The sequence below is a fragment of the Oncorhynchus nerka genome, unplaced genomic scaffold (assembly GCF_034236695.1).
Source record: "Oncorhynchus nerka isolate Pitt River unplaced genomic scaffold, Oner_Uvic_2.0 unplaced_scaffold_1509, whole genome shotgun sequence".
Lineage (NCBI taxonomy): Eukaryota > Metazoa > Chordata > Actinopteri > Salmoniformes > Salmonidae > Oncorhynchus > Oncorhynchus nerka.
Window position 1 is genome coordinate 1 of NW_027039815.1, and position 26,723 is coordinate 26,723.

Genomic DNA, 26,723 nt, shown 5'->3' on the forward strand with positions numbered 1-26,723 from the left:
AGACTAAGTTAGAGCTCTGTTAGAGCTCTGTTAGCTCAGTAATGTAGACTAGTTAGAGCTCTGTCTGTTAGCTCAGTAATGTAGACTAGTTAGAGCTCGGTGTAGTCTGTTGAACAGTGTAGTCTAGACGTGTTGTTGTTGACCTGTGTAGTCTGTGATGTGTTGTTGTTGACCTGTGTAGTCTGTGATGTGTTGTTGTTGACCTGTGTAGTCTGTGACGTGTTGTTGTTGACCTGGTGTAGTCTGTGACGTGTTGTTGTTGACCTGTGTAGTCTGTGGCCCGTGTTGTTGTTGACCTGTGTAGTCTGTGACGTGTTGTTGTTGACCTGTGTAGTCTGTGATGTGTTGTTGTTGACCTGTGTAGTCTGTGACGTGTTGTTGTTGACCTGTGTAGTCTGTGACGTGTTGTTGTTGACCTGTGTAGTCTGTGACGTGTTGTTGTTGACCTGTGTAGTCTGTGACGTGTTGTTGTTGACCTGTGTAGTCTGTGACGTGTTGTTGACCTGTGTAGTCTGTGACGTGTTGTTGTTGACCTGTAGTCTGTGACGTGTTGTTGTTGACCTGTGTAGTCTGTGACGTGTTGTTGTTGACCTGTGTAGTCTGTGACGTGTTGTTGTTGACCTGTGTAGTCTGTGACGTGTTGTTGTTGACCTGTGTAGTCTGTGATGTGTTGTTGTTGACCTGTGTAGTCTGTGATGTGTTGTTGTTGACCTGTGTAGTCTGTGACGTGTTGTTGTTGACCTGTGTAGTCTGTGATGTGTTGTTGTTGACCTGTGTAGTCTGTGATGTGTTGTTTTTATTTTTTATTTTTATTTCACCTTTATTTAACCAGGTAGGCAAGTTGAGAACAAGTTCTCATTTACAACTGCGACCTGGCCAAGATAAAGCAAAGCAGTTCGACACATACAACGACACAGAGTTACACATGGAGTAAAACAAACATACAGTCAATAATACAGTAAAAAAAAACAAGTCTATATACAATGTGAGCAAATGAGGTGAGAAGGGAGGTAAAGGCAAAAAAGGCCATGGTGGCAAAGTAAATACAATATAGCAAGTAAAACACTGGAATGGTAGTTTTGCAATGGAAGAATGTGCAAAGTAGAAATAAAATAATGGGGTGCAAAGGAGCAAAATAAATAAATAAATTAAATACAGTTGGGAAAGAGGTAGTTGTTTGGGCTAAATTATAGGTGGGCTATGTACAGGTGCAGTAATCTGTAAGATGCTCTGACAGTTGGTGCTTAAAGCTAGTGAGGGAGATAAGTGTTTCCAATTTAAGAGATTTTTGTAGTTCGTTCCAGTCATTGGCAGCAGAGAACTGGAAGGAGAGGCGGCAAAGAAAGAATTGGTTTTGGGGGTGACTAGAGAGATATACCTGCTGGAGCGTGTGCTACAGGTGGGAGATGCTATGGTGACCAGCGAGCTGAGATAAGGGGGGACTTTACCTAGCAGGGTCTTGTAGATGACATGGAGCCAGTGGGTTTGGCGGCGAGTATGAAGCGAGGGCCAGCCAACGGAGCGTACAGGTCGCAATGGTGGGTAGTATATGGGGCTTTGGTGACAAAACGGATAGCACTGTGATAGACTGCATCCAATTTGTTGAGTAGGGTATTGGAGGCTATTTTGTAAATGACATCGCCAAAGTCGAGGATTGGTAGGATGGTCAATTTTACAAGGGTATGTTTGGCAGCATGAGTGAAGGATGCTTTGTTGCGAAATAGGAAGCCAATTCTAGATTTAACTTTGGATTGGAGATGTTTGATATGGGTCTGGAAGGAGAGTTTACAGTCTAACCAGACACCTAAGTATTTGTAGTTGTCCACGTATTCTAAGTCAGGCCGTCCAGAGTAGTGATGTTGGACAGGCGGGTAGGTGCAGGTAGCGACGGTTGAAGAGAGCATGCATTTAGTTTTACTTGTATTTAAGAGCAATTGGAGGCCACGGAAGGAGAGTTGTATGGCATTGAAGCTTGCCTGGAGGGTTGTTAACACAGTGTCCAAAGAAGGGCCGGAAGTATACAGAATGGTGTCGTCTGCGTAGAGGTGGATCAGAGACTCACCAGCAGCAAGAGCGACCTCATTGATGTATACAGAGAAGAGAGTCGGTCCAAGAATTGAACCCTGTGGCACCCCCATAGAGACTGCAGAGGTCCGGACAGCAGACCCTCCGATTTGACACACTGAACTCTATCAGAGAAGTAGTTGGTGAACCAGGCGAGGCAATCATTTGAGAAACCAAGGCTGTCGAGTCTGCCGATGAGGATGTGGTGGTTGACAGAGTCGAAAGCCTTGGCCAGATCAATGAATACGGCTGCACAGTAATGTTTCTTATCGATGGCGGTTAAGATATCGTTTAGGACCTTGAGCGTGGCTGAGGTGCACCCATGACCAGCTCTGAAACCAGATTGCATAGCAGAGAAGGTATGGTGAGATTCGAAATGGTCGGTAATCTGTTTGTTGACTTGGCTTTCGAAGACCTTAGAAAGGCATGGTAGGATAGATATAGGTCTGTAGCAGTTTGGGTCCAAGAGTGTCCCCCCCTTTGAAGCAGCTTTCAATCTTTGTTGTTGACCTGTGTAGTCTGTGAAGTCTGACGTGTTGTTGTTGACCTGTGTAGTCTGTGACGTGTTGTTGTTGACCTGTAGTCTGTGACGTGTTTATTGTTGACCTGTGTAGTCTGTGACGTGTTGTTGTTGACCTGTGTAGTCTGTGACGTGGTGGCGTGTTGTTGTTGACCTGTGTAGTCTGTGACGTGTTGTTGTTGACCTGTGTAGTCTGTGACGTGTTGTTGTTGACCTGTGAGTCTGTGACGTGTTGTTGTTGACCTGTGTAGTCTGTGACGTGTTGTTGTTGACCTGTGTAGTCTGTGACGTGTTGTTGTTGACCTGTGTAGTCTGTGACGTGTTGTTGTTGACCTGTGTAGTCTGTGACGTGTTGTTGTTGACCTGTGTAGTCTGTGACGTGTTGTTGTTGACCTGTGTAGTCTGTGACGTGTTGTTGTTGACCTGTGTAGTCTGTGACGTGTTGTTGTTGACCTGTGTAGTCTGTGACGTGTTGTTGTTGACCTGTGTCTGTCTGTGTGTTGTTGTTGACCTGTGTAGTCTGTGACGTGTTGTTGTTGACCTGTGTAGTCTGTGACGTGTTGTTGTTGTGTGTCACCTGTGTAGTCTGTGACGTGTTGTTGTTGACCTGTGTAGTCTGTGACGTGTTGTTGTTGACCTGTGTAGTCTGTGACGTGTTGTTGTTGACCTGTGTAGTCTGTGACGTGTTGTTGTTGACCTGTGTAGTCTGTGACGTGTTGTTGTTGACCTGTGTAGTCTGTGACGTGTTGTTGTTGACCTGTGTAGTCTGTGACCTGTGTTCTGTTGTTGACCTGTTGTCTGTTGACGTGTTGTTGTTGACCTGTTGTTGTTGACGTGTTGTTGTTGACCTGTGTAGTCTGTGACGTGTTGTTGTTGACCTGTGTAGTCTGTGGCGTGTTGACCTGTGTTCTGTGTTGTTGTTGACCTGTGTAGTCTGTGACGTGTTGTTGTTGACCTGTGTAGTCTGTGACGTGTTGTTGTTGACCTGTGTAGTCTGTGACGTGTTGTTGTTGACCTGTGTAGTCTGTGACGTGTTGTTGTTGACCTGTGTAGTCTGTGACGTGTTGTTGTTGACCTGTGTAGTCTGTGACGTGTTGTTGTTGACCTGTTGTTGTTGACGTGTTGTTGTTGACCTGTGTAGTCTGTGACGTGTTGTTGTTGACCTGTAGTCTGTGACGTGTTGTTGTTGACCTGTGTAGTCTGTGACGTGTTGTTGTTGACCTGTTGTTGTTGACGCGTGTTGTTGTTGACCTGTGTAGTCTGTGACGTGTTGTTGTTGACCTGTGTAGTCTGTGACGTGTTGTTGTTGACCTGTTGTTGTTGACGTGTTGTTGTTGACCTGTCTCTCCTGGTCAGGTTCTCCAGAACGTGTTAAACCACAGCAACAAGATCTGTCTATGTAACGTGAAGACCGAGCAGCTGAACCCCATCCAGGGTAAAGCTGAGACTAACGGAGGCTCCAGCCCTGCCTCGGACCCCTCCTCTGACTCCAAACTGACTCCTCCGGAGTCCCAGAGCCCTCTCCACTTCCTGGCTGACCTGACGGAACAGAAGTCACGGGAAGACAAGAAAGGTACATCACGGTAGCGCACTCTGTCTGCTGGTCAATCTGACTGTTAGCCCGGCCCGCTGAGAACTTTCCTCTCAGCGTGTGTCTAGTTTGTGTTCTTGTCAGGCTGCCAGCAGCGTTCCAACCCTCCTGTTTAGGGCTCAGTATGACTGTAGTTATACAGCAGCGTTCCAACCCTCCTGTTTAGGGCTCAGTATGACTGTAGTTATACAGCAGCGTTCCAACCCTCCTGTTTAGGGCTCAGTATGACTGTAGTTATACAGCAGCGTTCCAACCCTCCTGTTTAGGGCTCAGTAGGGACTGTAGTTATACAGCAGCGTTCCAACCCTCCTGTTTAGGGCTCAGTAGGACTGTAGTTATACAGCAGCGTTCCAACCCTCCTGTTTAGGGCTCAGTTATGACTGTTTAGTTAGTATGACTGCAGCGTTCCCAACCCTCCTGTTTAGGGCTCAGTATGACTGTAGTTATACAGCAGCGTTCCAACCCTCCTGTTTAGGGCTCAGTATGACTGTAGTTATACAGCAGCGTTCCAACCCTCCTGTTTAGGGCTCAGTATGACTGTAGTTATACAATGCTTAGTTGTTACTGGTGTGATGAACCCTCCTGTTTAGGCTCTCCAGACTCAGGACTGATATGTCTTGTCTCTGGTGTAGAGAACAATGACTGAGTCTCCTCTGGGTAAGGTGGGCAAGGAGGAGAAGGTCAGTAGCCTGGAGTCTCTCCACTGTAAAGCCTCTAGCCTGGTGTCTAACATCACAGAACAGGGCTCTACTCCTAAGAGACCTCCTGACGACCACCGCTGGTAAACTTCCACGTCTGGGCTCGACTGATGCTGGCATGGCCTTCGCTCCTGTATACTCCCCGCAGCACCGGTTACGTGGCCCGGGACAGAGAGACACACACACCCAGTCCACCATTATCTTGCTGTATGGAGGGAATAACACGGGTATTATTTCAACATACTGATTCACATGTTCTGATGCTGTATCTCTCCTGTCCAGATGGGGAAGGGCGGCCGTAGCATGCCCAACATCCTGGATGACATCATCGCGTCCGTGGTGGAGAACAAAATCCCTGCCAGCCGAGGAGCCAAGCTGAGTCTGAAGCTGGAGGCCACCACCACAGAGGACAGGGAGGTGAAGACAGAGAGGATCGAGAGGAAGAAGCAGCCTGGGACTGGGACAGGTCCTAAGCCTGGGACTGGGACAGGTCCTAACCCTGGGACTGGGACAGGTCCTAACCCCGGGACTGGGACAGGTCCTAACCCCGGGACGGGAACAGGTCCTAACCCCGGGACGGGAACAGGTCCTAACCCCGGGACGGGAACAGGTCCTAAGCCTGGGACGGGGACAGGTCCTAAGCCTGGGACGGGGACAGGTCCTAAGCCTGGGACTGGGACAGGTCCTAACCCTGGGACTGGGACAGGTCCTAACCCTGGGACAGTTCCTAACCCTGGGACGGGGACAGAAGAGCTTCCTGAACCCAAGCCTCAGCTAGAGAAGGCCCTGCAGCTCCATGCTGACATTCCCCACTGCTGGTTGTATGATCGCAGACTGCTCTGGCTGAAAGACCATCGACACCCTGGCAACTGGAAGCTGTTCAGAGAGTGTTGGAGACAGGGACAGGTCAGTCAGTCTCTAGGTCCTCCCTTCAGATGTTTCCTCACTAGCTTCATCTCCAGTGCTTTTAGTTGGTGGAGAAGTAGAGATACAGTCCGTGGTGAATATTTGGGTCCTACTGGACCACTGTGTGCAATATTCGTTGTTGCTTTGTCTCTGACCGGGCTGTAGAGAGGGTGGTGGAGACCACCGGGCTGTAGAGAGGGTGGTGGAGACCACCGGGCTGTAGAGAGGGTGGTGGAGACCACCGGGCTGTAGAGAGGGTGGTGGAGACCACCGGGCTGTAGAGAGGGTGGTGGAGACCACCGGGCTGTAGAGAGAGAGCGGTGGAGACTACCGGGCTGTAGAGAGAGAGTGGTGGTGGAGACCACCGGGCTGTAGAGAGAGAGTGGTGGTGGAGACCACCGGGCTGTAGAGAGGGTGGTGGAGACTACCGGGCTGTAGAGAGAGAGTGGTGGAGACTACCGGGCTGTAGAGAGAGAGTGGTGGTGGAGACCACCGGGCTGTAGAGAATACCGGGCTGTAGAGAGAGAGCGGTGGTGGAGACCACCGGGCTGTAGAGAGAGAGCGGTGGTGGAGACCACCGGGCTGTAGAGAGAGAGAGCGGCGGTGGAGACCACCGGGCTGTAGAGAGAGAGCGGTGGTGGAGACTACCGGGCTGTAGAGACTACCGGGCTGTAGAGAGAGAGCGGTGGTGGAGACCACCGGGCTGTAGAGACTACCGGGCTGTAGAGAGAGAGCGGCGGTGGAGACCACCGGGCTGTAGAGAGAGCGGCGGTGGAGACCACCGAGCTGTAGACCACCGGCTGTAGAGAGCGGCGGTGGAGACCACCGGGCTGTAGATAGAGTGGCGGTGGAGACCACCGGGCTGTAGAGAGAGAGCGGTGGTGGAGACCACCGGGCTGTAGAGAGAGAGCGGAGGTGGAGACCACCGGGCTGTAGAGAGAGAGCGGTGGTGGAGACCACCGGGCTGTAGAGAGAGAGCGGTGGTGGAGACTACCACCTGGGCTGTAGAGAGAGAGTGGCGGTGGAGACCACCCCGGGCTGTAGAGAGAGGCTGAGAGCGGTGGAGACCACCGGGCTGTAGAGAGAGCGGCGGTGGAGACCACCGGGTAGAGAGAGCGGCGGTGGAGACCACCGGCTGTAGAGAGAGAAAGCGGTGGAGACCACCGGGCTGTAGAGAGAGCGGCGGTGGAGACCACCGGGCTGTAGAGAGAGAGCGGCGTGGAGACCACCGGGCTGTAGAGAGAGCGGCGGTGGAGACCACCGGGCTGTAGAGAGAGCGGCGGTGGAGACCACCGGGCTGTAGAGAGAGAGCGGCGGTGAGACCACCGGGCTGTAGAGAGAGGCGGTGGAGACCACCGGGCTGTAGAGAAGAGAGGCGGTGGAGACCACCGGGCTGTAGAGAGAGAGCGCGGTGGAGACCACCGGGCTGTAGAAGAGAGTGGGAGACGGTGGAGACCACCACAGGCTGTAGAGAGAGAGCGGCTGTCCCACAGAGTCCTAGTATCACTGCCACCGGGCTGGATAGTATCACTGCCACTGGGATGTAGAGTATCACTGCCCTGGATAGTATCACTGCCCTGGATAGAGATCACTGCCTGGATAGTATCAGACCACTCTGGATAGTATCACTGCTAGTATCACTGGGCTGTCTAGTATCAGCGTAACCACCGCTCTGACGGAGGCTGTGAGGCCGACACGTAAAGCTCTGACGGAGGCTGTGAGGCCGACACGTAAAGCTCTGGCGGAGGCTGTGAGGCCGACCACTGTAGAGAGCCGGTGGAGACCACCGGCTGTAAGAGCTCTGACCGGGCTGTGAGAGAGAGACGGAGGCTGTGGAGACCACCGGCCGACACGTAAAGCTGTGGAGACCACCGGCTGGCTGTGGAGACCACCGGGCTGAGAGAGCGGTGATGAGACCACGGGCTGTAGAGAGAGAGAGCTGGGGCAGGTGGGACGGTAGCGTGCTCCACCAAAGTCAGAAATAGCGGTATAATTAATGCCTTACCTTTGAAGATGTTCTTCTGTTGACACTCCAAAGGTCCCAGATACATCACAAATGGTCCTTTTGTTCGATAATGTCCTTCTTTATATCCATAAAAACTCAGTTTATCTGGCGCTGCTTCAGTCAATAATCCACCCAGTTTCCCTCAATCAAAATGCATACAAAATGAATCCCAAGTAACGTTACCAATAAACTATTCCAAACAAGTCAAACAACGTTTATAATCAAACCTCAGGTCCCCTAATATGTAAATAAACTATAACATTTAAGACGGAGAATCGTTATTGTCTTTACCTGGAGAAAAATACCAAAATACCAAAGAACGCTCTCTTCCACACGCTTGGAAACACTACAGCCAAAATGGGAGCACTACATAGAAAACTCTGGATAGTATTTCTGGCTCATTTTTTTTTTCACTAAACAGCCTGAAAATCTGTCTAAAGACTGTTGAGATCTAGTGGAAGCCCTAGGAACTGCGAACTGAGAGGATACTGCCTTATAATAAAGTCACAGCCATTGAAAACAGTGGTAAGCTGAACATTTTTTTTCTGGGGGGATGGTTTGTCCTCGGGGTTTCGCCTGCCATATCAGTTCTGTTATACTCACAGACATAATTTGAACAGTTTTAGAAACTTTGGAATGTTTTCTATCCAAATCTAGCAATTATATGCATATCCTAGCGTCTGGGCCTGTCTAGTAACAGGCAGTTTACTTTGGGCACGCTTTTCATCCGGACATGAAAATACTGCCCCCTACCCAGGAGGAGGTTAAAGAGCAGTGGTTAACGTGCTCAACATCTGTTCTGACGACTGTGAGCTCATGTCTGAAGGAGGCTGACACCTGCGAGGGGAAAAAAAACATGCCCTGTTAAGAACTCTTTTTATTTTTTTAAATATTTTTTATATATATTGACTTTCAATGTAGCGGGTTTCTTCTTTTTTCTCATTTTGTAAAAAATGTAATCCTGATGTGTGACGATTTCAACGTTATAACAACAACTACTGTACTGTCTTGTCTTCTCCAGCCTGTCCTGGTGACTGGGCTCCATAAGCCTCTGAATGCAGCTCTGTGGAGGCGGACAGCTTCAACCTGGAGTTTGCTGACCATCAGGAGACCTGCTGAACTGTAAAGATGGACTTGTCTCGAACTCTGGAATCAACGAGTTCTGGGACGGCTGTGAGGACCTCACCAGTGAGTAGCACGTAAAGCACGGAGGCTGTGAAGCTTATTAACTTCATCACTTATCAGGTTATTGATCCAGGACCTCACCAGTGAGTAGCCTTCATCACTTATCAGGTTATTGATCCAGGACCTCACCAGTGAGTAGCCTTCATCACTTATCAGGTTATTGATCCAGGACCTCACCAGTGAGTAGTCTTCATCATTTATCAGGTTATTGATCCAGGACCTCACCAGTGAGTAGTCTTCATCATTTATCAGGTTATTGATCAGGACCTCACCAGTGAGTAGTCTTCATCATTTATCAGGTTATTGATCCAGGACCTCACCAGTGAGTAGTCTTCATCATTTATCAGGTTATTGATCCAGGACCTCACCAGTGAGTAGTCTTCATCATTTATCAGGTTATTGATAATGATAGGATAGAGTATTCATATTATTAGTAATTAAGTATATTGATGATATACACTGAGTATTCAAAACATTAAGAGCTCCTGTCCAACTCTATTAAGGTGTTCTTAATGTTTTGTGTCTCCATAATACCAAACACTAAGTGTCGACCCGGAGTATACCAAACACTAAGTGTCTACCCGGAGTATACCAAACACTAAGTGTCGACCCGGGAGTATACCAAACACTAAGTGTGAGAGCCTTCATCACTTATCAGGTTAGATATCTAGTGAACACTAAGTGTCGTGAGTAGCCCGGAGTATAGCAAACAGTGAGTAGTCTAAGTTGATCCCCACCAGTGAAACACAGTAGTCTTCATAAGTGTCTACCCGGAGTAGTCTTCATCAAACACTAATTGATCCAGGTCTCACCCGGAGTATCTTCACACTAAGTGTCAAATACCAGTATTCATATTATTAGTAATTAAGTAATTGTGATAACACTGAGTATTCAAAACATTAAACACTAAGTTTTGTGGAGTATACCAAACACTACCCCCGGTATACCAAACACTAAGTGTCGACCCGGAGTATACCAAACACTAAGTGTCCCCGGAATACAAACACTAAGTGTCGACCCGGCAGTACCAAACATTCCTAATATTGAGTTGAACCCCCTTTTGCCCTTAGAACAGCCTCAATTCATCGGAGCATGGACTCTAGAAAGTGTTGAAAGGGATGCTGTTTTCAAAAGCGTTCACAGGGATGCTGGCCAGTGTTGAAAGCGTTCCACAGGGATGCTGGCCAGTGTTGAAAGCGTTCCACAGGGATGCTGGCCAGTGTTGAAAGCGTTCCACAGGGATGCTGGCCCGTGTTGAATCCAATGCTTCCCACCGTTGTCAAGTTGGCCTGATGTCCTCTGGGTAGTGGACCATTCTTGATATACAGTGCATTTACACATTTTGTTACGTTAGATTTATTCTAAACTGGATAAAAAATTCTGTACACAATACCCCATAATGACAATGAAAAATTGTTTTTAGAAAATTTTGCTAATTTAAAAAAAATTTAAAAACTTATTTACGTAAGTATTCAGACCCTTTGCTATGTGACTCGAAATTGAGCTCAGGTGCATCCTGTTTCCATTGATCATCCTTGATGTTTTTACCACAGTACATGTGGTAAATTCAATTGATTGGACATGATTTGGCAAGGCACACACACCTGTCTATATAAGGTCCCACAGTTGACAGTGCATGTCTGAGCAAAAACCAGGCCATGAGGTCGAAGGAATTGTCCGTAGAGCTCAGAGACAGGATGACACACATTGCACAGATCTGGGGAAGGGTACCAAAAAATATTCTGCAGCATTGAAGGTCCCCAAGAACACAGTGGCATCATTCTTAAATAGAAGAAGTTTGGAACCACCAAGACTCTTCCTAGAGCTGGGCACCCGGCCAAACTGAGCAATCGGGGAGAAGGGCCTTGGTCAGGGAGGTGACCAAGAACCCGATGGTCACTCTGACAGAGCTCCAGAGTTCCTCTGTAGAGATGGGAGAAGCTTCCAGAAGGACAACCATCTCTGCAGCACTTCACCAATCAGGCCTTTATGGTAGAGTGGCCAGATGGAAGCCACTCCTCATTAAAAGGCACATGACAGCCTGCTTGGAGTTTGCAAAAAGGCACCTCAAGGACTCTCACACCATGACAAACAAGATTCCCTGGTCTGGTGGAACCAAAATTGAAATCCTTGGCCTGAATGCCATGGGTCACGTCTGGAGAAAAACATGGCACCATCCCTACGGTGAAGCATGGTGGTGGCAGCATCATGCTGTGGGGATGACGCCCACATCATAGCTAAGAGTGTGCGACAGCTCATTGCTCACTCTGACACACTGAGTTCTGCCTTCAAGGTATGATTTCATCCATCTCAAGGCATCGGGTGGAAAAATTGAACTTGGACAATTATGTGATGAGAACCTGATGGTTAACAGTATCAAACGCCTTCCTTAGGTCCAGAAAACACAGCCCCAACAACGCCCCCTTTGTCCATCTTGGACTTGACATTTTCCTGAAGAAAGCAGTGTATGTTGTTGTATATTAGTTATAATGTCAATGTTTACAGGAAAGCATCTTTCCCTATCTATACTCTTACTAAAGTCTCCTGTGTTGTCCCCTGTGTTCGCTCCCCCACTCTCAGAGAGACCCAAGTCTAAAGACGGAGACACCGTGGTGTACAGGCTGAAGGACTGGCCATCAGGAGAGGAGTTCATGGCCCTGATGCCTTCCAGGTAGGCCTAGGCCACATCATAGCCAAGCACACAGTCAGTCATGGGGATTCTCCAGGCCACATCATAGCCAAGCACACAGTCAGTCATGGGGATTCTCCAGGCCACATCATAGCCAATCACACAGTCAGTCATGGGGATTCTCCACAGTCTACTGGTTTGTGTGGGCAGTAGGTCCAGTAGATCCAGCAATATAACACTGTCTAGTAGATCCAGTAGATCCAGCTATATAACACTGTCTAGTAGGCTATATAACCAGTAGATCCAGCTATATAACACTGTCTAGTAGATCCAGCTATATCACACTGTCTAGTAGATCCAGCTATATAACACTATCTAGTAGATCCAGCAATATAACACTGTCTAGTAGATCCAGTAGATCCAGCTATATAACACTGTCCAGTAGATCCAGCTATATAACACTGTCTAGTAGATCCAGCTATATAACACTGTCTAGTAGATCCAGCTGTATAACACTGTCTAGTAGATCCAGCTATATAACACTGTCTAGTAGATCCAGCTATATAACACTGTCTAGTAGAGATCCAGCTATATAACACTGTCTAGTAGATCCAGCTATATAACACTGTCTAGTAGGTCCAGTAGATCCAGCAATATAACACTGTCTAGTAGATCCAGTAGATCCAGCTATATACCACTGTCTAGTAGGTCCAGCTATATAACACTGTCTAGTAGATCCAGCTATATAACACTGTCTAGTAGATCCAGCTCCTGCTACATACCACTGTCTAGTAGGTCCAGTAGATCCAGCTATATAACACTGTCTAGTAGATCCAGCTATATAACACTGTCTAGTAGATCCAGCTATATAACACTGTCTAGTAGATCCAGCTATATAACACTGTCTAGTAGATCCAGTAGGTCCTGCTATATAACACTGTCTAGTAGATCCAGCTATATAACACTGTCTAGTAGATCCAGCTATATAACACTGTCTAGTAGATCCAGCTATATAACACTGTCTAGTAGGTCCAGCTATATAACACTGTCTAGTAGATCCAGCTATATAACACTGTCTAGTAGATCCAGTAGGTCCTGCTACATAACACTGTCTAGTAGATCCAGTAGATCCAGCTATATAACACTGTCTAGTAGATCCAGCTATATAACACTGTCTAGTAGATCCAGCTATATAACACTGTCTAGTAGATCCAGCTATATAACACTGTCTAGTAGATCCAGTAGATCCAGCTATATAACACTGTCTAGTAGATCCAGCTATAATACACTGTCTAGTAGATCCAGTAGATCCAGCTATATAACACTGTCTAGTAGATCCAGCTATATAACACTGTCTAGTAGATCCAGTAGGTCCAGCTATATAACACTGTCTAGTAGAGTCCAGCTATATAACACTGTCTAGTAGGTACAGTAGATCCAGCTATATAACACTGTCTAGTTGATCCAGTAGATCCAGCTATATAACACTGTCTAGATCCAGTAGATCCAGCTATATAACACTGTCTAGTAGATCCAGTAGATCAGCTATATAACACTGTCTAGTAGATCCAGCTATATAACCCTGTCTAGTAGATCCAGCTATATAACACTGTCTAGTAGATCCAGCTATATAACACTGTCTAGTAGATCCAGCTATATAACACTGTCTAGTAGATCCAGCTATATAACACTGTCTAGTAGATCCAGCTATATAACACGGTCCAGTAGATCCAGCTATATAACACTGTCTAGTAGATCCAGCTATATAACACTGTCTAGTAGATCCAGCTATATAACACTGTCTAGTAGATATATAACCAGCTATATAACACTGTCTAGTAGATCCAGCTATATAACACTGTCTAGTAGATCCAGTAGGTCCAGCTATATAACACTGTCTAGTAGATCCAGCTATATAACACTGTCTAGTAGATCCAGTAGATCCAGCTATATCACACTGTCTAGTAGATCCAGCTATATAACACTGTCTAGTAGATCCAGCTATATAACACTGTCTAGTAGATTCAGTAGGTCCAGCTATATAACACTGTCCAGTAGATCCAGCTATATAACACTGTCTAGTAGATCCAGCTATATAACACTGTCTAGTAGATCCAGTAGATCCAGCTATATAACACTGTCTAGTAGATCCAGCTATATAACACTGTCTAGTAGATCCAGCTATATAACACTGTCTAGTAGATCCAGTAGATCCAGCTATATAACACTGTCTAGTAGATCCAGTAGATCCAGTTATATAACACTGTCTAGTAGATCCAGTAGAGTAGATCCAGCTATATAACACTGTCTAGTAGATCCAGCTATATAACAGCTGTCTAGTAGATCCAGTAGATCCAGCTATATAACACTGTCTAGTAGATCCAGCTATATAACACTGTCTAGATAGATCCTGTCTAGTAGATCCAGCTATATAACACTGTCTAGTAGATCCAGTAGATCCAGCTATATAACACTGTCTAGTAGATCCAGTAGATCCAGCTATATAACACTGTCTAGTAGATCCAGCTATATAACACTGTCTAGTAGATCCAGCTATATAACACTGTCTAGTAGATCCAGCTATATAACACTGTCTAGTAGATCCAGCTATATCACACTGTCTAGTAGATCCAGTAGATCCAGCTATATAACACTGTCTAGTAGATCCAGCTATATAACACTGTCTAGTAGATCCAGTAGATCCAGCTATATAACACTGTCTTGTAGATCAAGTAGATCCAGCTATATAACACTGTCTAGTAGATCCAGTAGATCCAGCTATATAACACTGTCTAGTAGATCCAGCTATATAACACTGTCTAGTAGATCCAGCTATATCACACTGTCTAGTAGATCCAGCTATATAACACTGTCTAGTAGATCAGCTATATAACACTGTCTAGTAGATCCAGCTATATCACACTGTCTAGTAGATCCAGCTATATAACACTGTCTAGTAGATCCAGTAGATCAGCTATATAACACTGTCTAGTAGATCCAGTAGATCCAGCTATATAACACTGTCTAGTAGATCCAGCTATATAACACTGTCTAGTAGATCCAGCTATATAACACTGTCTAGTAGATCCAGCTATATCACACTGTCTAGTAGATCCAGTAGATCCAGCTATATAACACTGTCTAGTAGATCCAGCTATATAACACTGTCTAGTAGATCCAGCTATATAACACTGTCTAGTAGATCCAGTAGATCCAGCTATGTAACACTGTCTTGTAGATCAGTAGATCCAGCTATATAACACTGTCTAGTAGATCCAGTAGATCCAGCTATATAACACTGTCTAGTAGATCCAGCTATATAACACTGTCTAGTAGATCCAGCTATATAACACTGTCTAGTAGATCCAGCTATATAACACTGTCTAGTAGATCCAGCTATATAACACTGTCTAGTAGATCCAGCTATATAACACTGTCTAGTAGATCCAGCTATATAACACTGTCTAGTAGATCCAGTAGATCCAGCTATATAACACTGTCTAGTAGATCCAGCTATATAATACTGTCTAGTAGATCCAGCCAGGTATATAACACTGTCTAGTAGATCCAGCTATATAACACTGTCTAGTAGATCCAGGTATATAACACTGTCTAGTAGATCAGTAGATCAGCTATATAACACTGTCTAGTAGATCCAGCTATATCACACTGTCTAGTAGATCCAGCTATATAACACTGTCTAGTAGATCCAGTAGATCCAGCTATATAACACTGTCTAGTAGATCCAGCTATATAACACTGTCTAGTAGATCCAGCTATATAACACTGTCTAGTAGATCCAGTAGATCCAGCTATATAACACTGTCTAGTAGATCCAGTAGATCAGCTATATAACACTGTCTAGTAGATCCAGTAGATCCAGCTATATAACACTGTCTAGTAGATCCAGCTATATAACACTGTCTAGTAGATCCAGCTATATAACACTGTCTAGTAGATCCAGCTATATAACACTGTCTAGTAGATCCAGTAGATCCAGCTATGTAACACTGTCTTGTAGGTCAAGCAGATCCAGCTATATAACACTGTCTAGTAGATCCAGTAGATCCAGCTATATAACACTGTCTAGTAGATCCAGCTATATAACACTGTCTAGTAGATCCAGCTATATAACACTGTCTAGTAGATCCAGCTATATCACACTGTCTAGTAGATCCAGCTATATAACACTGTCTAGTAGATCCAGCTATATAACACTGTCTAGTAGATCCAGCTATATCACACTGTCTAGTAGATCCAGCTATATCACACTGTCTAGTAGATCCAGCTATATCACACTGTCTAGTAGATCCAGATATATAACACTGTCTAGTAGATCCAGCTATATAATACTGTCTAGTAGATCCAGTAGATCCAGGTATATAACACTGTCTAGTAGATCCAGCTATATAATACTGTCTAGTAGATCCAGTAGATCCAGGTATATAACACTGTCTAGTAGATCCAGCTATATAATACTGTCTAGTAGATCCAGTAGATCCAGGTATATAACACTGTCTAGTAGATCCAGCTATATAACACTGTCTAGTAGATCCAGCTATATCACACTGTCTAGTACATCCAGCTATATAACACTGTCTAGTAGATCCAGTAGATCCAGCTATATAACACTGTCTAGTAGATCCAGCTATATCACACTGTCTAGTAGATCCAGCTATATAACACTGTCTAGTAGATCCAGTAGATCCAGCTATATAACACTGTCTAGTAGATCCAGCTATATAACACTGTCTAGTAGATCCAGTAGATCCAGCTATATAACACTGTCTAGTAGATCCAGCTATATAACACTGTCTAGTAGATCCAGCTATATCACACTGTCTAGTAGATCCAGTTATATAACACTGTCTAGTAGATCCAGTAGATCCAGCTATATAACACTGTCTAGTAGATCCAGCTATATAACACTGTCTAGTAGATCCAGCTATATAACACTGTCTAGTAGATCCAGTATATCCAGCTATATAACACTGTCTAGTAGATCCAGCTATATAACACTGTCTAGTAGCTATATAACCAGTATCCAGTAGATCCAGCTATATAACACTGTCTAGTAGATCCAGCTATATAACACTGTCTAGATAGATATCCAGTAGAGATCCAGCTATATAACACTGTCTAGTAGATCCAGCTATATAACACTGTCTAGTAGATCCAGCTATATAACACTGTCTAGTAGATCCAGCTATATCAATTGTCTAGTAGATCCAGTAGATCCAGCTATATAACACTGTCTAGTAGATCCAGCTATATAACACTGTCTAGTAGATCCAGCTATATAACACTGTCTAGTAGATCCAGTAGATCCAGCTATATAACACTGTCTTGTAGATCAAGTAGATCCAGCTATATAACACTGTCTAGTAGATCCAGCTATATAACACTGTCTAGTAGATCCAGCTATATAACACTGTCTAGTAGATCCAGCTATATCACACTGTCTAGTAGATCCAGTAGATCCAGCTATATAACACTGTCTAGTAGATCCAGCTATATAACACTGTCTAGTAGATCCAGCTATATAACACTGTCTAGTAGATCCAGTAGATCCAGCTATGTAACACTGTCTTGTAGGTCAAGTAGATCCAGCTATATAACACTGTCTAGTAGATCCAGTAGATCCAGCTATATAACACTGTCTAGTAGATCCAGCTATATAACACTGTCTAGTAGATCCAGCTATATAACACTGTCTAGTAGATCCAGCTATATCACACTGTCTAGTAGATCCAGCTATATCACACTGTCTAGTAGATCCAGCTATATCACACTGTCTAGTAGATCCAGCTATATAATACTGTCTAGTAGATCCAGTAGATCCAGGTATATAACACTGTCTAGTAGATCCAGCTATATAATACTGTCTAGTAGATCCAGTAGATCCAGGTATATAACACTGTCTAGTAGATCCAGCTATATAATACTGTCTAGTAGATCCAGTAGATCCAGGTATATAACACTGTCTAGTAGATCCAGCTATATAACACTGTCTAGTAGATCCAGCTATATCACACTGTCTAGTACATCCAGCTATATAACACTGTCTAGTAGATCCAGTAGATCCAGCTATATAACACTGTCTAGTAGATCCAGCTATATCACACTGTCTAGTAGATCCAGCTATATCACACTGTCTAGTAGATCCAGCTATATAACACTGTCTAGTAGATCCAGTAGATCCAGCTATATAACACTGTCTAGTAGATCCAGTAGATCCAGCTATATAACACTGTCTAGTAGATCCAGCTATATAACACTGTCTAGTAGATCCAGCTATATAACACTGTCTAGTAGATCCAGCTATATAACACTGTCTAGTAGATCCAGTAGATCCAGCTATGTAACCTGTCTTATAACACTGTCTAGTAGATCCAGCTATATAACACTGTCTAGTAGATCCAGTAGATCCAGCTATATAACACTGTCTAGTAGATCCAGCTATATAACACTGTCTAGTAGATCCAGTAGATCCAGCTATATAACACTGTCTAGTAGATCCAGCTATATAACACTGTCTAGTAGATCCAGCTATATCACACTGTCTAGTAGATCCAGCTATATAACACTGTCTAGTAGATCCAGCTATATAACACTGTCTAGTAGATCCAGCTATATCACACTGTCTAGTAGATCCAGCTATATCACACTGTCTAGTAGATCCAGCTATATCACACTGTCTAGTAGATCCAGATATATAACACTGTCTAGTAGATCCAGCTATATAATACTGTCTAGTAGATCCAGTAGATCCAGGTATATAACACTGTCTAGTAGATCCAGCTATATAATACTGTCTAGTAGATCCAGTAGATCCAGCTATATAACACTGTCTAGTAGATCCAGCTATATAACACTGTCTAGTAGATCCAGTAGATCCAGCTATATAACACTGTCTAGTAGATCCAGCTATATAACACTATCTAGTAGATCCAGTAGATCCAGCTATATAACACTGTCTAGTAGATCCAGCTATATAACACTGTCTAGTAGATCCAGCTATATAACACTGTCTAGTAGATCCAGTTATATAAACCCTGTCTAGTAGATCCAGTAGATCCAGCTATATAACACTGTCTAGTAGATCCAGCTATATAACACTGTCTAGTAGATCCAGCTATATAACACTGTCTAGTAGATCCAGTATATCCAGCTATATAACACTGTCTAGTAGGTCCAGCTATATAACACTGTCTAGTAGATCCAGCTATATAACACTGTCTAGTAGATCCAGCTATATAACACTGTCTAGTAGATCCAGTAGATCCAGCTATATAACACTGTCTAGTAGATCCAGCTATATAACACTGTCTAGTAGATCCAGCTATATAACACTGTCTAGTAGATCCAGCTATAACACTGTCTAGTAGATCCAGTAGATCCAGCTATATAACACTGTCTAGTCAGCTATCAAGTAGAGATCCAGCTATATAACACTGTCTAGTAGTCCAGAGATCCAGCTATATAACACTGTCTTGTAGGTCCAGTAGATCCAGCTATATAACACTGTCTAGTAGATCCAGCTATATAACACTGTCTAGTAGATCCAGCTATATAACACTGTCTAGTAGATCCAGCTATATCACACTGTCTAGTAGATCCAGATATATAACACTGTCTAGTAGATCCAGCTATATAATACTGTCTAGTAGATCCAGTAGATCCAGGTATATAACACTGTCTAGTAGATCCAGCTATATAATACTGTCTAGTAGATCCAGTAGATCCAGGTATATAACACTGTCTAGTAGATCCAGCTATATAACACTGTCTAGTAGATCCAGCTATATCACACTGTCTAGTACATCCAGCTATATAACACTGTCTAGTAGATCCAGTAGATCCAGCTATATAACACTGTCTAGTAGATCCAGCTATATAACACATTTACATTACATTACATTACATTACATTTAAGTCATTTAGCAGACGCTCTTATCCAGAGCGACTTACAAATTGGTGCGTTCACCTTATGACATCCAGTGGAAGAGCCACTTTACAATAGTGCATCTAAATCTTTTAAGGGGGGGTGAGAAGGATTACTTTATCCTATCCTAGGTATTCCTTAAAGAGGTGGGGTTTCAGGTGTCTCCGGAAGGTGGTGATTGACTCCGCTGTCCTGGCGTCGTGAGGGAGTTTGTTCCACCATTGGGGGGCCAGTCTAGTAGATCCAGTAGATCCAGCTATATCACACTGTCTAGTAGATCCAGTAGATCCAGCTATGTAACACTGTCTTGTAGGTCAAGTAGATCCAGCTATATAACGCTTTCTCTTGCTGTTTTCTCTCTGTGTGTCTGTCTGGTCTGGTCTGGTCTTGTCTAGGTATGATGACCTGATGAGGAATCTGCCCCTGCCTGAGTATTGTGACCCTGAAGGGAACCTCAACCTGGCCTCTCATCTACCCAGCTTCTTCGTACGCCCAGACCTCGGACCACGCCTCTGCTGTGCTTATGGTACGAGCATTCATTTAACATTGACCAGAACTCAGGTCACTGTCAATGAACAGGCCTCAGGTCACTGTCAATGAACAGGCCTCAGGTCACTGTCAATGAACAGGCCTCAGGTCACTGTCAATGAACAGGCCTCAGGTCACTGTCAATGAACAGGCCTCAGGCTTCAGGTCACTGTCAATGAACAGGTCTCAGGTCACTGTCAATGAACAGGTCTCAGGTCACTGTCAATGAACAGGCCTCAGGTCACTGTCAATGAACAGGCCTCAGGTCTCAGGTCACTGTCAATGAACGGGCCTCAGGTCACTGTCAATGAACGGGCCTCAGGTCACTGTCAATGAATGGGCCTCAGGTCACTGTCAATGAACGGGCCTCAGGTCACTGTCAATGAAACACAGGTCACTGTCAATGAACGGGCCTCAGGTCACTGTCAATGAACGGGCCTCAGGTCACTGTCAATGAACGGGCCTCAGGTCACTGTCAATGAACGGGCCTCAGGTCACTGTCAATGAACGGGCCTCAGGTCACTGTCAATGAACGGGCCTCAGGTCACTGTCAATGAACGGGTCTCAGGTCACTGTCAATGAACGGGCCTCAGGTCACTGTCAATGAACGGGCCTCAGGTCACTGGGCCTCAATGAACGGGCCTCAGGTCACTGTCAATGAACGGGCCTCAGGTCACTGTCAATGAACAGGCCTCAGGTCGGTCACCTCAGCCTCAGGTCACTGTCAATGAACAGGCCTCAGGTCACTGTCAATGAACAGGCCTCAGGTCACTGTCAATGAACAGGCCTCAGGTCACTGTCAATGAACGGGCCTCAGGTCACTGTCAATGAACAGGCCTCAGGTCACTGTCAATGAACGGGCCTCAGGTCACTGTCAATGAACAGGCCTAACAACAGGTCACTGTCAATGAACAGGCCTCAGGCCTCAGGTCACTGTCAATGAACAGGCCTCTGTCAATGGGCCTCAGGTCACTGTCAATGAACAGGCCTCAGGTCTCTGGTCACTGTCAATGAACAGGACTCAGGTCACTTTCAATGAACAGGTCTCAGGTCACTGTCAATGAACAGGCCTCAGGTCACTGTCAATGAACGGGCCTCAGGCCTCAGGTCACTGTCAATGAACGGGCCTCAGGTCTCTGGTCACTGTCAATGAACAGGACTCAGGTCTCAGGTCACTGTCAATGAACAGGCCTCAGGTCACTGTCAATGAACAGGCCTCAGGTCACTGTCAATGAACAGGCCTCAGGTCACTGTCAATGAACGGGCCTCAGGCCTCAGGTCACTGTCAATGAACGGGCCTCAGGCCTCAGGTCACTGTCAATGCTACACCATCAATATGTGTTTCATTGAAACCTAACAAAGCAGAAATGGAACATGAATGCTGGAATTAAATGAAAGCAAGACATAGTTTATTCTGAGTTCAATGTCTACTGATAGAGGTGAGATTATCTCCAACACTGGGAAGCCTTGAATACACATCGACAACCTGCTGAAGCTTCCTCCTCTCTCCCTGTAGGAGTGGCAGCGTCTCAGGAGCAGGACTTTGGGACAGCTAACCTTCACAGGGAGGTCTCTGACATCGTCTCTGTCCTGGTGTACGTAGGGCTGTGGCCAAGGGGAACGGAGTCCTGTCCAAGACGGGTAAGAAACGAACCAACACTGGGCTGTGCTCTATATAGTCAATAGATAACCAACACGGGCTGTGCTCTATATAGTCAATAGATAACCAACACTGGGCTGTGCTCTATATAGTCAATAGATAACCAACACTGGGCTGTGCTCTATATAGTCAATAGATAACCAACCCTGAACCCTGGGCTGTGCTCTATATAGTCAATAGATAACCAACACTGGGCTGTGCTCTATATAGTCAATAGATAACCAACACTGGGCTGTGCTCTATATAGTCAATAGATAACCAACACTGGGCTGTGCTCTATATAGTCAATAGATAACCAACACTGGGCTGTGCTCTATATAGTCAATAGATAACCAACACTGGGCTGTCTCTATATAGTCAATAGATAACCAACACTGGGCTGTGCTCTATATAGTCAATAGATAACCAACACTGGGCTGTGCTCTATATAGTCAATAGATAACCAACACTGGGCTGTGCTCTATATAGTCAATAGATAACCAACACTGGGCTGTGCTCTATATAGTCAATAGATAACCAACACTGGGCTGTGCTCTATATAGTCAATAGATAACCAACCCTGAACCCTGGGCTGTGCTCTATATAGTCAATAGATAACCAACACTGGGCTGTGCTCTATATAGTCAATAGATAACCAACACTGGGCTGTGCTCTATATAGTCAATAGATAACCAACACTGGGCTGTGCTCTATATAGTCAATAGATAACCAACACTGGGCTGTGCTCTATATAGTCCACTCTGATAGTGGTGAGACAGGGTTACTGAAGTCTGAACCCTGTGGTGAGACAGGGGTTACAATGAAGTCTGAAGTGGTGAGACAGGGTTACTGAAGTCTGAAGTGGTGAGAGAGAGGTTACTGAAGTCTGAAGTGGTGAGACAACACTGGGTTACTGAAGTCTGAAGTGGTGAGACAACAGGGCTTACTGAAGTCTGAAGTGGTGAGACAGGGGTTACTGAAGTCTGAAGTGTTGAGACAGGGTTACTGAAGTCTGAAGTGGTGAGACAGGGGTTACTGAAGTCTGAAGTGTTGAGACAGAGGTACTGAAGTCTGACACTGTGGTGAGACAGGGGTTACTGAAGTCTGAAGTGGTGAGACAGGGGTTACTGAAGTCTGAAGTGGTGAGACAGGGGTTACTGAAGTCTGAAGTGGTGAGACAGGGGTTACTGAAGTCTGAAGTGGTGAGACAGGGGTTACTGAAGTCTGAAGTGGTGAGACAGGGGTTACTGAAGTCCTGTTGCACTCTGAAGTGTTTGGAGTCCTTGGACTCTCTCTCTCTCTGGTCCTGTCCTGTACCTGGGACTCTCTCTCTCTCTCTCTGGTCTTGTCCTGTACCTGGGACTCTCTCTCTCTCTCTGGTCCTGTCCTGTACCTGGGACTCTCTCTCTCTCTCTCTGGTCCTGTCCTGTACCTGGGACTCTCTCTCTCTCTCTGGTCCTGTCCTGTACCTGGGACTCTCTCTCTCTCTCTGGTCTTGTCCTGTACCTGGGACTCTCTCTCTCTCTCTGGTCCTGTCCTGTACCTGGGACTCTCTCTCTCTCTGGTCCTGTCCTGTACCTGGGACTCTCTCTCTCTCTCTCTGGTCTTGTCCTGTACCTGGGACTCTCTCTCTCTTGTCCTGTCCTGGGACTCTCTCTCTCTGTCCTGTCCTGGGACTCTCTCTCTCTTGTCCTGTCCTGGGACTCTCTTGTCCTGTCCTGGGACTCTCTCTCTCTGTCCTGTCCTGGGACTCTCTCTCTCTGGTCCTGTCCTGGGACTCTCTCTCTCTCTGGTCCTGTCCTGGGACTCTCTCTCTCTGGTCCTGTCCTGGGACTCTCTCTCTCTGGTCCTGTCCTGGGACTCTCTCTCTCTGGTCCTGTCCTGGGACTCTCTCTCTCTGGTCCTGTCCTGGGACTCTCTCTCTCTGGTCCTGTCCTGGGACTCTCTCTCTTGGTCCTGTCCTGGGACTCTCTCTCTCTTGTCCTGTACCTGGGACTCTCTCTCTCTGGTCCTGTCCTGTACCTGGGACTCTCTCTCTCTGGTCCTGTCCTGTACCTGGGACTCTCTCTCTCTGGTCCTGTCCTGGGACTCTCTCTCTCTCTGGTCCTGTCCTGTACCTGGGACTCTCTCTCTCTGGTCTGTCCTGGGACTCTCTCTCTCTGGTCCTGTCCTGGGACTCTCTCTCTCTCTGGTCCTGTCCTGTACCTGGGACTCTCTCTCTCTCTGGTCTTGTCCTGTACCTGGGACTCTCTCTCTCTGGTCCTGTCCTGGGACTCTCTCTCTCTCTCTGGTCCTGTCCTGTACCTGGGACTCTCTCTCTCTGGTCCTGTCCTGGGACTCTCTCTCTCTGGTCCTGTCCTGTCCTGGGACTCTCTCTCTCTTGTCCTGTCCTGGGACTCTCTCTCTCTTGTCCTGTCCTGGGACTCTCTCTCTCTCTCTGGTCCTGTCCTGGGACTCTCTCTCTCTGGTCCTGTCCTGTACCTGGAACTCTCTCTCTCTGGTCCTGTCCTGTACCTGGAACTCTCTCTCTCTGGTCCTGTCCTGTACCTGGGACTCTCCCTCTCTTGTCTTGTCCTGGGACTCTCTCTCTCTGGTCCTGTCCTGGGACTCTCTCTCTCTGGTCCTGTCCTGGGACTCTCTCTCTCTGGTCCTGTCCTGGGACTCTCTCTCTCTCTGGTCCTGTCCTGTACCTGGGACTCTCTCTCTCTGGTCCTGTCCTGGGACTCTCTCTCTCTCTGGTCCTGTCCTGTACCTGGGACTCTCTCTCTCTGGTCCTGTCCTGGGACTCTCTCTCTCTGGTCCTGTCCTGTCCTGGGACTCTCTCTCTCTTGTCCTGTCCTGGGACTCTCTCTCTCTTGTCCTGTACCTGGGACTCTCTCTCTCTGGTCCTGTCCTGGGACTCTCTCTCTCTGGTCCTGTCCTGTACCTGGGACTCTCTCTCTTGTCCTGTCCTGGGACTCTCTCTCTCTGGTCCTGTCCTGGGACTCTCTCTCTCTGGTCCTGTCCTGTACCTGGGACTCTCTCTCTTGTCCTGTCCTGGGACTCTCTTTCTCTTGTCCTGTCCTGGGACTCTCTCTCTCTCTCTTTCATCTCTCTTGTCCTGTCCTGGGACTCTCTCTCTCTGGTCCTGTCCTGGGACTCTCTCTCTCTGGTCCTGTCCTGGGACTCTCTCTCTCTGGTCCTGTCCTGGGACTCTCTCTTTCTGGTCCTGTCCTGTACCTGGGACCCTCTCTCTATCTCTCCTCATCACTATTCATTACAGACACATTCTCTCTCTCTCTCTCTCTCTCTCTCTCTCTCTCTCCCATCACTATTCATTAGACAGACACCCTCTGTGCTCAGTCTCTCTCTCATCACTATTCATTACAGACACATTCTCTCTCTCTCTCTCTCTCCTCATCACTATTCATTAGACAGACACCCTCTGTGCTCAGTCTCTCTCTCATCACTATTCATTACAGACACATTCTCTCTCTCTCTCTCTCTCTCCTCATCACTATTCATTAGACAGACACCCTCTGTGCGCAGTCTCTCTCTCAGCGAGCCCCGCCTCTCTGTGTTGTCAATATACAGCAGACTCTGAGATGTGTGGTGTTTGAACTCCCACTGTGTTTGTGTTGCAGGAGTGTTGAAGAGACTGGAGGAGGAAGACTTGGACGACAGCGTGAAGAAGAGATTAAAGGATTCCAGCGAGACGCCTGGAGCCTTGTGGCACATCTACATTAGCAAAGATGTGGAGAAAATTAAAGACTTTCTGCACAAGGTTATTCTCACTTTAATATGTTCTCTGTCTGTCTGGCCCTCTGGCTGGCTCTCTGTCTGTCTGGCCCTCTGGCTGGCTCTCTGTCTGTCTGGCCCTCTGGCTGGCAGTCTCTCTGTCTGTCTGGCCCTCTGGCTGGCTCTCTGTCTGGCCGGCCCTCTGCCTGTCTGGCCCTCTGGCTGGTTCTCTGTCTGGCTAGCCCTCTGGCTGGCTCTCTGTCTGTCTGGCCCTCTGGCTGGCTCTCTGTCTGTCTGGCCCTCTGGCTGGCTCTCTGTCTGTCTGGTTGGCTGCCTGGCTCTCTGTCTCTCTGGTTGGCTGCCTGGCTCTCTGGCTGTCTCTCAGTCTGGCTCTCTGTCTGGCTGTCTCTCAGTCTGGCTCTCTGTCTGGCTGTCTCTCAGTCTGGCTCTCTGTCTCGCTGGCTGTCTCTGTCTGGCTCTCTGGCTTTCTGTCACACTCACATATATATTCAAGTGGCTTTATTGTCATGGGAAACATATGATAACATTGCCAAAGCAAGTAAAATAGATCATCAACAAAAGTGAAATGAACAGTAAACATTACACTCACAGAAGTTCCAAAATATTAAAGACATTTCAAATGTCATATTATGTCATATATACAGTGTTGTAACGATGTGCAAATAGTTAAAGTACAAAAGGGAAAATAAATTAACATAAATACAGAGCATTCAGAAAGTATTCAGACCCCTTGACGTTCCCCACATCATCCCTCCATGCCACAGGCCCACTACAAAACAGACCAAATGAATCCTTTTCCTCATCAGTCCACACATCATCCCTCCATGCCACAGGCCCACTACAAAACAGACCAAATGAATCCTTTTCCTCATCAGTCCACACACATCATCCCTCAATGACAAAGCAAATCTAACAGAAATATCCCATCTACATAACATTCAGACCCTTTGCTATGAGACTTGAAATTAAGTTCAGGTGCATCCTGTTTCCATTGATCATCCTTGAGATGTTTCTACAACTTGATTGGAGTCCACCTGTGGTAAATTCAATTGATTGGACATGATTTGGAAAGGCACACACCTGTCTATAAAAAGTCCCACAATGCATGTCAGAGCAAAAACCAAGCCATGAGGTGGAAGGAATTCCGTAGAGCTCCGAGACAGGATTGTGTCGAGGCACAGATCTTGGGAAGGGTACCAAAACATTTCTGCAGCATTGAAGGTCCCCAAGAACACAGTGGCATCATTCTTAAATAGAAGAAGTTTGGAACCACCA

The 26,723-nt window shown here is 46.1% G+C and overlaps 2 protein-coding genes across 2 annotated transcripts in view; both read left to right on the forward strand.

The window, feature by feature from the left end:
* The first annotated feature begins 5,158 nt into the window (after positions 1-5,158).
* LOC135568544 (putative per-hexamer repeat protein 5) lies at positions 5,159-8,966 on the forward strand. Its single transcript, XM_065015340.1, has 2 exons — positions 5,159-5,779; positions 8,806-8,966. Exons 1-2 carry the CDS (start codon positions 5,177-5,179, stop codon positions 8,908-8,910), a joined length of 708 nt encoding a protein of 235 aa, XP_064871412.1. The 5' UTR covers positions 5,159-5,176; the 3' UTR covers positions 8,911-8,966.
* A 2,036-nt stretch (positions 8,967-11,002) lies between these two features.
* The window catches only part of LOC115127686 (probable JmjC domain-containing histone demethylation protein 2C), a 31,215-nt gene continuing 15,494 nt past the window's right edge, over positions 11,003-26,723 (forward strand). The window contains exons 1-4 of the mRNA XM_065015338.1: positions 11,003-11,153; positions 11,550-11,640; positions 19,939-20,069; positions 25,334-25,473. Of these exons, the coding sequence (XP_064871410.1) occupies positions 11,003-11,153; positions 11,550-11,640; positions 19,939-20,069; positions 25,334-25,473 (513 nt within the window). The remainder of the gene's footprint in view (positions 11,154-11,549; positions 11,641-19,938; positions 20,070-25,333; positions 25,474-26,723) is intronic.